This window comes from Nothobranchius furzeri, chromosome 15, assembly GCF_043380555.1.
Source record: "Nothobranchius furzeri strain GRZ-AD chromosome 15, NfurGRZ-RIMD1, whole genome shotgun sequence".
Taxonomy (NCBI): domain Eukaryota; kingdom Metazoa; phylum Chordata; class Actinopteri; order Cyprinodontiformes; family Nothobranchiidae; genus Nothobranchius; species Nothobranchius furzeri.
Window position 1 is genome coordinate 42,115,434 of NC_091755.1, and position 10,138 is coordinate 42,125,571.

The following is a 10,138-nucleotide window of genomic DNA, read 5'->3' on the forward strand; positions in this document are numbered from 1 at the left end:
TAAAAACATGTAGCGGCACGGAAAACATTGTAAAGATGTGCTTCGTTAACTCAAAGGTTCACGTAAACATGTTTTATGGCACGTGAGGAATCTTTTTCTCTTGCTTTTTTTGCAGCGGCGTCGTTTCTTCCCCGTTCACCATCAGTTACAAAACCGTAAGGATGTCATGGCTGTGCTCTGGTTTTGGCCTACAGACCTGTGCCCTCATGGACGGGATGCGTTTGGATCTTCATTTGAGAACTCAGTATCACAAACGTGTTGCATTCTCAGTCCTGAGTGGTGTCCGGTGTGCTAGTTTATGGATCCGCTGATCTTTTCCTACCCGCGGCGTCTTTCCCTCTCCGTCTAGTTTCAGACGGTGGTTACAGACAGCAGCGGGTTGTAAACTTTCTTCCCATCGGCCGACCTGCTCCCATGTGTCAGCAGCTCTTGTATAGTGAACCAGTTGTCCAGGATCCTGCGGCTGCGCTTCTTCATGCTCCTGCGGTGGCAAAGCTCTAAGATGGAGGTGGCCTCCTGCTGCTGCGTGGCCCCCTGCTGCCCCCCTCCACTGCTGCCATGCTCCCTTTCCCGATCTTTCAGGCAGTCGAGCCGGCTTTGCATCATGAACTCGCGCCGCCGCCTCTGCTCTCGAGCTTTCAGCAGCTGCTGCTTGCGCTCCTCTTTGCTCCAGTAGCGGCCCATCTTCATCTCGCTCACCGCGTCGTCGTCTGTCGTCATCCCGCTGCGTTCCTCTCGGATCTTCATGGCACGTGCCTTTAGGAGGCGATCCCTCACAGGCCGCTTGGCCACATAGCGCGAGCCGTTGCTGCGGATCTTGACTTTCCACTCCATTCTGGGAGACGCAGGCAGCAGCGGAGGAGACAAGGGCGAGGGGACAGCACCTGGGGCCAGGGGAGCATCTTTACAGGTGCTGCCCAAGCTCATGGGACTGTCATCCCCTCCTAACTCCATGGCTCCCTCTCTGGGGGCATTCCCCCCAAGTCCCCCAAGGCGCTCGCATGCTGAGGGGGACCGCAGCTGCATGCAGCTCAGGTAACGCTGAGGGGGCTGCTCAGTCTGACGACGGGACAGATAAGGACTGTTTTCTGCACTGCGCCCACCAGCTCTCTCTGACGTCCCACTGGCTTTGGGATTCCGTCTCACGCCTCCATCCGAGCCCCTCCTGGTTCCCACATCCCGGGACAGAGACCTGACCTTTGCACCTGGACTGGATGTCTTGTTCTCAGCTCCTCTTCTGTGGGAACTTGGAGAGTACGTTTGGTTTAGGTTGGCTTGTATTCCGTCCCGTCGTTCAGACCTGGTTGCTCTCTCTGTCTGCCGGCTGCAGGTTGGAGGCATTGCCCCGGGAGGGGGAAGAGTCTCCGCTCCCTCCAGACTCTGTGTGGAGGGTGAGGGGTGCTGTTCGCTGACGAGAGGCGTGCTCCTGCAGCTTTCCCCTCCAGTGTTGTAGGCACTCGTGCTGTCCTTATCAGAGCGCTCCCTTTCTGGAAGCTCGCTGATGTCTGACAGAGCGTGATGACTGCCCTCCTCCCCCACCAACAGACCGTTCATTTCCACGCGTTCAGGTCCCACGGCGCCATTCTTGTCCTCATGAGGCCACACCTTCATACAACGCTCCCTTAGCTGCTGCATCTTCTGCGCTCTCAGGATGTTCCGACACTTGAACTCTAAGTGTCGTAGCTCCTCCTCCAGGAGGGCCATCTCATGCTGTGTCAAGCTCTCATTTCTGTTTTCATCCAGAGGGACCCCTGCGTCTTCTTGCGCCAGCTCCTGAGCGTTATAGTTCTTCTCATAGAAACACTTGATTTCCAGGAGCTCTTTGTACCTCTCGCACTCTTCCTCAGTTAGCCCAGGCATCATCATCCTGACAGGGTCGGCCATGTAGGTCCTCTCCAGTCGCTCCAACTGCTCCAGGCCTCCTCCACTAACCAAGTCCAGTCCCAGAAGGGAGTCTGTGCTGAACTGGAGGTCCTGGGAGTGCAGCAGGGGAGGAGAGTCCCCTCTGCTGGACAAAAACTTGCGCATGCTGCCCGGTGTGTTGGTAGCATTGGTGTTGGAGGCGCTGGTGTGGTCGTCCCCTAGAAGGTCATGCTCTGAGGACTCCTCGTAGCGTGTGCTTTCATCTGTGCGTCCAACCCCACTGTCCAGCTCCTGGCTGTTGCTCAGAACCGTCTGGAGCAAATCAGGAGAGTCCCTGTGGCTAGGGAGCAGACCTCCAAATACACCCCTGGTCGGTCCAGCTCCTGGAAGGGAGGGGCTGGTCCTCCCTCTGGGACTGCTGCTCAGGTGGACGGCCCGGTCTAGCGGCTCCAAGCCCAGCTCATCAGGATCCAACTGGTTGTCATTCTTGCAGGGGAAAGGTGCATCAGGCACAGGTGGATGAGTTTAGATGGTTGGATTGTAGAGAAGCAGAAGAACAACAGAGACAAAGGAGACATCATGTTACCACGCTATGCAGCTGGAGAACTGACATTTGATACTTCTTGAAGCTTTATCATTTATAAAGAGAGAAATGTAACCAGTAAAATGATCTGTTACCTGCTTTTCTACATAAACAGGCAGCATGAGAAAAGCTACCAGTCATCTTTTATTTCCTCGCGTCCAGGTTAAAGTTCTGGATGAGCGGGGCGAGGGTTAGATGAGACGAAACGAGGTTGTTTGGCTGCAGAGTGGTTGGAATAAAGATTTTGGTTTGGTTTAGAATAATTAGTCCAACTGCCGCCGGACAGTTGGTGCTCCATCCCCTTTAGGACGGTTTAAGGACGCAGTACATCCTACTACCACCAGAGGGAGCCAACACTGAGCCTTTTATCACGATGACTCTGAATTTGGTTTCAGTGAGTTTTCCAGTAAGTGTGTGTACAATAAGGCTATTGTTGTACACACACTTACTCAGAGATTTTTTAACCCTAGTTCAGAAGAATCAAACCTACTAGAATTAATATTTCACACTGATTAAAAGATCCAAAGTAAACACCTGAGCAGCCTTCCTTCTCTTCCTCTGTTTGCAGGGCTTGAATCGGTTCGATCAGAGTGTGAACGGCGTTTAGACAGCCAGACGAGAGATCGATCACCTTAAATTCATTCTTACTCTTTAGTTCTTCATCGTTCTCCTCTAAGACAACAGATCAAGCTTTAATCTCTGTGAGCTTTCATGGTTCTCCACGCTCCCGCCCTGGACTGAATCTTAATGTGCAACAACATAAATCCTGTCAGCCTTTTGCAGGTAGTGTTCATATCAAGGATTCATTTAAAAAAAATAAATCTGCAGAAGTTGTGTGTGTGACCTCCCGTTTTAATGCGGACCTTTTAAGGTCTAGTCCACACGTAGCCGGTTTTTTTTTTAAACTTATATCCGCCCCTCCAAAAACTTGCATCCACACCACCTCGTTTTTTTTTTAAACTCTGTCCACACGTACCCGGATAAATACGTTGTTAAGGACATGCCAGACCTGTAGGCGGCAGTACTTCCCCCGTTCTTAACCTCGTCCTTCATCTGTGGTCTTCCACAAGGAGCAGTAATTCCGCTTGCAACAACAAACAAGCAGAAAGCGCTTGGACAATTGATAAAGCGAGCGCAGCTCTGAGGGCATCCATGCTGTCGGCTAGTGGAAACACAGGTCGCACACGTGATGTCAGCATTTTTTGTCGCGGAAAGTGACGTTGCGGACCTTAAAACTCCAGTTTTGTCCGTCCACACGCAGACACCCAAAACGGAGAAAACGCAGATCTTCACTTTGGCCGGAGTTTTTAAAAAACTCCGTTTTCGTGTGGATGACGGGCCAAAACGTAGAAAAATATCTACGTTTTGGTAGATCCCCGGCTACGTGTGGACAGGGCCTAAATCTGCCCTGTAGCTCAGACAGAATACTCATTTTTACCACCGACCGCCCGTCTCCACCTGCAGCACACTTCTGTAGTGATATGCAAAGGAAAAATCTTATTTGAGGGGGTCGACATGAGTGAAGTAGTGTGGTTATAAGTAACCTGGGAACGTTACAGCGAACTGCTCCCATGTCAGTAATGACGGAGTGAGAAATGAAGCGGTGTGGTTAAAGAGCAAGTCACCCCCTACAAGAAACTTACTCCACTCCCACTTCATGTTTGAAAAACGCAACAAATGCTGTTGCTTGGCAGACCGAAAGGGTGGAGCCGCTAACAAATACACACACACACAGGCTCACAATGGCATTATGACATCATAATATACCAGATGACATCATAGCATACCTCTTAGCCAATAGCGGTGGCAGATTTAAATTCAAATACAGTGCAGAATTTTTCCCTGACGACGGTGCAACACTGACAGTTTTAGGCAGAATATTTGAATTTTAACCAAGATGCACTGAACAGCCAAATTACTGACTACACGTGTCTGCAGCACGATTAGACACTCCTTTATATAGTTTATCAGCAAAAAAAAAAAAGTGATTTTGGGGTGACTTGCTCTTTAAAGTCTGCTCTTGTGTGGCCCTGACACCATCCTGCAGGATTAGGCCCGGTCCACTTCTCCTTCATGCTCGTCTGAGGAGATAAGCTAGTCTCCAGCTGCATAAATAGTGAGATAAATGGAGAGCAGCGCCCTGCTTTTTAGGTCGGTGGTAAAAAATGAGCCTCTGTTGTTCTCCCTGAAGACCACATACCTAATTTCCTCACCTCGATCTCGGGCCTTGCGAGGAGCAGTGAGACGTTGGTGCTGTCCTCCCTGGTGAGAATAGCCACCGCCTCCTCTCTGTTCTGGATGTCCACTCCGTTTATCTGACGGGGACGGAACAGGTAATGTAGGACCTTTTACTCCAAGGACACATGATGCAGTTAGGTTGCACATTTGCTTTTCTGCCTGGCTGGAAGCTTTTCAGAGCAAAAATAAAATAAATTCTTCACTTTTAGAAAATTAGGCTCCCTTTGCAGCAGAAGTGACCCAACACGTTCTCCAAGTTCCAGTTTCACGGGTACCTGCAGTATCCTGTCTCCCTTACGGATGCGTCCGTCCACGGCAGCGATGCTGTTTGGGTTCACCTTTAAAAGAAAAGGACAACGTGTTTTAATCGCTTCAAATACAAAATAAAAAAGGTCCTTTTTTAACCGTGACACCATCTTTACCTCTCCTACATAGATGCCGAGGTCCTCCTCATCATCAGTTCTATAACACACCGTCAGACCCAGCTTGTCCTGCTGACGGGACTTGTACAGCTCTACTTCCTGTGGGAATCAGAGAAACGTCAGCCAGGATGAGCCAGGCGGCTGTCTGCAGGACAGGCTGAGAGGCTCTGACCTCATATTCCAGCTCATCGTGACGGTCTACGTCGTGCTGAGCGATGTCAAAGTAGTCGGTGGGGTCGTAGTACACCGGCTCTGGGAAGCTGCGAATCAGAACATTCAGCAACAGGATTCCTTTCATGTCAGAGTTATTTACCACATCGAGTTCTGCCGCTTTTGATCAAATCTCACAAATTCCATCAGACACACGTAAAACCCGCCTGGTGGTTACAACAGGCGAGGAGCACACACGCACTCGCCCGTTCTCACTCACAGTTCGTTGAACAGGTACGGCTCCAGTACTGGTGGCAGAGGAGGGGAGGGTGGGGGCGGAGCTCCACAGGGGTGCTGGCTGCTCCTGCCCAACGTCAACATATGCTGGAAGCTGATGTCCGTTTGGGTGCAGCTGTCCACACAGTCGGCCATGCCCATGGTCACTGGCACCTGCCCTCCTGGAGCCCCAGCTGGGCCCGCCCGTCTGCGGGCCCCCCTCCTCAGGATGCTGGACAGGACCGGGTCCCTCATGTCCAGGGTAGGGTCTCCCGAAAGACGAGACAACTCCTTTCCATTCACCTGAAACAGACAACGACAAAGAGAGTTTTATTCAGAGAAGTGGGGAGAAGAAAGGAGGTGAAGCAGGCAGAAGTGTGGAACCAGGTTGGAAGCATCTTGTTCAGGAAAATGCATCATTAGACTGTAAGTTCATTTCCATGTTTAAATGTGCTCGTGTGACACAACGCTGCTGAAAAAAGACACATTTTCCCAAATCGGAACGAAAAAGACGCATCTCAAAAGATCCTGGTTAAGCCGACTGAAACCTAACGTCACAGAGTTAGTAACTCGAGGAGGCTACAGTGACGTGTCGTTTCCATCATAGGTACACTTCGGACCGGTTCCTCCTGTGTAGTTCTCAGATGTTTCCTCACAGTTTTCAGGGTCCTTTGTGGTCCACGTGGTGAGATCCTGCATGGAGCCCCAGGTCGAGGGAGACCGTCAGTAATCTGGTATTTATTCCATTTTCTGATAATTGCTCCAGTCGTTGATCTTTTCTCATCAAGCTGCTAGCCTTTTGTAGATTGACTCATCCCAGTCTTGTGCACTGGTAAAATCGTGCCCCTGGTGTCTTTAAAGGTGTGGAACACTGAAAAAAACATCTTTTAATCATTATTTCTGATTCTGACGGGTCACTCTTGAGTTTTTCATGCAGGCTGAACATGAAAATAGTCTCCTACACCGATCTCCTGCATTAGCTTCTGGTTGAAAACAGACGGTGACACTCCAGGATTAGAAAAGCCTGACAGATCTGCGTCACACGGACTCAGCCATCCTGACCCATGACGGGGAAGGCTGTTGTTGGTTTAGCGTCCAGGAAACAGCAGAGAACGTCTTGGCTAGTGGAAGCTAACTGTTAGCATTAGCATCTCCAGCACACGGCTCCACCAGGCTTGTGTTATTTGTGGAGATAAAACATCAGCTTTGCAGAGCAGAGTCAGTGGCACAGTCGCATTTCTGTTAGCCAATCAAAGGAGAGATGTTCAAATATCAGGAAGTAAAACTCTAAATCCTGCCATCTGAAGCTCACATCTAGGTTGTTTCTCAATGCCAATAAGGAACCTCGCCTTGATGTCTTGGCCCCGCCCCGGTTGCCTAGGAGATACGTCATCAGGAGCCGCCAAGATGTGTTCCAATCGGTTCCAATGTTCATGTTCTACCGAGACGTGTGTTCTCCGTTTGTTAGCCGTTTAGCTAGCTGAGCAAGGATTCATGGGTGGTGTCTTGTAGCCTAGCCTTGGTCAAAAATTACCCACAATACGCCGCGACATTTTCAAAAGGATGGCGGATCAGAAGCCGGCAGCTACTTTGGGGACAAATTTCATTTTTAAAAGTAAGTCAGCTAATTTAAAATGTTTTTTTTAGATCTAAAGAAGTTATCGATGGTTGGTTAGTTGCTTAGTAGTTGCAGCTTCGGTGGCTAGCGGGTAGTAACTCGTTTATATTTTTAATTTAATTAACATATACACAATTTAAAAAGTAAAAGGCTCGGTATATATTTATATTGAAACTTAAATGTATAAAATATAACGTTATCTCCCGTTTCACGTGACGTTACGTGACCACCGTGGAAGCCGCGGTCACGTGATGCAAGTCTGTTCCATGGAGCTCGGGGAGTTGACGTCACTTCTCCCGGCATGCAACAGTTCAAATCGAACGGCGCCATCTTGGCAGGCAGAAGCCGGCAGCTGGACTATTTGTTATTGTCAGAAAACTCAATCAAACGGGAAATATGGTAGATTCCTGTTGAGCCCCAGGATCCGGAACGCCGCAAACGTTGGATCATTGTAATAAAACGCACTAGTGACCGGGCTAAAATGAAGCTGTGGGACCCTGAAAGTAAAGGTTTTGGCTTATGCAGTGACTGCTTCATATCAGGTACTTAAACCAACGTTTCCTCAACTGTGTATGGTATTTATTTTAAATGTTTTTATTATGATTCTTAGTGGGCTTCCTAAACTTATTTTGGCGGGGCTTTTTCTGTCTTATTACTCATAGCAACAAGTAAACATCACGTAAAACGTTGCCTCGTGAGTTCTGCGTGCTGCCGTTTACGTGTTTTATGATCACAGCAACTAACCCGCTAAGCTGTTTTTACTTTTTAAGCAATGGCTGATCAATTGTCAGATCACACATAAAAAGCACTTTGGATTGCTATTATCTGTCTCACCGGGACAGATCTCAGACAGATCCTGAGACGCTCCTGCCTGACATATTTATTTTATTCACGGAAAAAAAATCAGACTAGTGATTTCTCTTGGCGTTCAGTTTATACATTCAAACAGCACAGCACTCTATTTAAACTACTTACATGTAAATCTATGTTATTTGTGTTTTTGTTTAATCAGTTTTATAAATTATAAATGTCAGGGCATCTCATATCCGGTAAGAAGTCCGCTCCGACAGCTTCTGACGTTTTTAAAAAGTATCCCAGGGGCACAGTAAGGGTCGGAGATGTTTAGTCTATTTAATTTCTGACTATATAAAATGATTTCTTCGGTTTTAAAGTGTGAAGTAAAATCCAAGCCGACCCCTTTCCTTTTGTTTACCTTTGTTGCCTGCCAACATGGCGTCTACTCTCTGAGAGTCACGTGACGTCCGGAGCTCTATTTAACCGTTTTCTTTGACCAAGGAAGGACAGTGTCCTCGTAAGCGAGGCCAGGCGTCTTGACATTGAGAAACACCTCTAGATCCTGAAAGGCAAATCGGGGCTTTTTGTACCCAGAGTACGACTTGCAAGGCATTCATTCGTCCTAGAGACCACTGCAGATGTACTGATTAAACAAGTGAACCACACCTTTAATACAGGTAAAGCGTGGAGGATGGAAGAGCTTCTTAAAGAAGTAGGGGGTCTGTGAAGGCCAGGGTTCTTTTTTGTTTGCAGGTGTTAACATTTTCTGTACCAAAGAAATACTTTTAAATCATAGAGCGTGCTTTTGTGGGTTTTTACCCTCTGTCTCCCAGCCGAAGTAGAGCTAGGATGAAAATGACAGACACTCACCTTTTAAGTGGGACAACTTGCACAATCAGTGGCTCTTAAACACTTTTGTGCCCCAGTGTACACGTCTGAAGATCAACACACACCCTGTTCGTTTAGATGAACACACTCAAAACAGGCACATGTACTGTGTTAGTGTTCCTGCAGGAACCAAACAGAACCAGACGGAAACCAGAGACCTTCAATCGGCCGTCAGCATCAAGAGAGCTCAGCATGCTGCCTAAATGACCCTTCTGTGAGGAGAGACAGAGACATGTGGGACACGTCTACAATCACCATGGCGATCAGCTGGATGGTGAAAATGTAGTTTGGAGCTTCTTCCTAAGTTAATGCAGCTCTGCATGTCTGCAAAGCCACCGTGTTGCTCTGTGGGCATCACTCCGCCTCAGCGAGAGGACCGGGTTCTGTCCCACCAAATCTAAACTGGGAGAGCTGCTTCTAACCCGTGGGAGACGTTTATCCTTCCAGTGGCAGGAATCTCTATCTGTAGAAGTGAGATGAAAGCAAATATCGTTGCTGAATCTTTTCCTATCTTCAACCAAACAAGTTCATCTCTCTGACGATCACACGTGTGAGATTCAGACAGCTGCTGATCCAGACCTGGTTTTTTATAGTTTCACTCCGCCGCTGACCTTGGCTGTCTGTCACATCTTTCCTACCCGACCTCACTCTCCATCCCTCTCTCGTCTCTTGTCCTTCTCCAGTAATTGCGTGTCAAATCGATGTTCTCCTGCGCAGCCGAGCGCACAAACCTTCCTACCACGTGCAGCTCCTCGGATTTTTTTTTTTCATTCAGATGCAACTCCATCCTCCTGCTCTCTCTCTAGACTGCTTTTTCATGTCCTTGTTGTCTTTCTGCCTCCGTCCTTCCTCCAGACTCTGCGCTGGCCGTGCTGCCTCAGCAGTTCTGTCTGCCGTGTCCCTCCCAGGAGGAACCACCTCACCCTCCATCTATTTCAGCCGCTCCGTCTTGTGCGTTTTCCCTTCGTTGCACTAATGTTCCTCCATAAATCTCGCCGTCTGTCTTAATGAGATTCTTTGCAACAAATAAGATGCCTCCATCGACATGGCAGGTTGGTGATACAGAAGTGAACCGCGGGTTCTGCTTGGACCTTTGCTTGCATTCCCAGCAACAGGAGTGGTGTTTCACCGTCTCCTGCATCAGCACCAGCAGCTATCTGGAGGCAGCTCAGTGGTCGTGAGTGACAGGCATGAATACTGATGGGAGGAACAGGAGGGGGGTTCTCATTCATTATCAATGAGAGGTGCTGAGATTGCTTTGAAGATGACTTCAGCCAGCATCGTGGTTGCTCGGTGCTGGAAGCC

The 10,138-nt window shown here is 48.8% G+C and overlaps 1 protein-coding gene across 1 annotated transcript in view; it reads right to left on the reverse strand.

Moving 5' to 3' along the window:
* Window positions 1-210: 210 nt before the first annotated feature.
* Window positions 211-10,138, reverse strand: part of LOC107390507 (PDZ domain-containing protein 4) — a 14,950-nt gene continuing 5,022 nt past the window's right edge. Inside the window, exons 2-7 of the mRNA XM_015967263.3 lie at window positions 5,537-5,835; window positions 5,279-5,366; window positions 5,107-5,205; window positions 4,960-5,022; window positions 4,660-4,761; window positions 211-2,349 (exon numbers count right to left, since the gene is read on the reverse strand). Coding sequence (XP_015822749.2) covers window positions 352-2,349; window positions 4,660-4,761; window positions 4,960-5,022; window positions 5,107-5,205; window positions 5,279-5,366; window positions 5,537-5,835 — 2,649 coding nt within the window. The 3' untranslated portion in view covers window positions 211-351. The remainder of the gene's footprint in view (window positions 2,350-4,659; window positions 4,762-4,959; window positions 5,023-5,106; window positions 5,206-5,278; window positions 5,367-5,536; window positions 5,836-10,138) is intronic.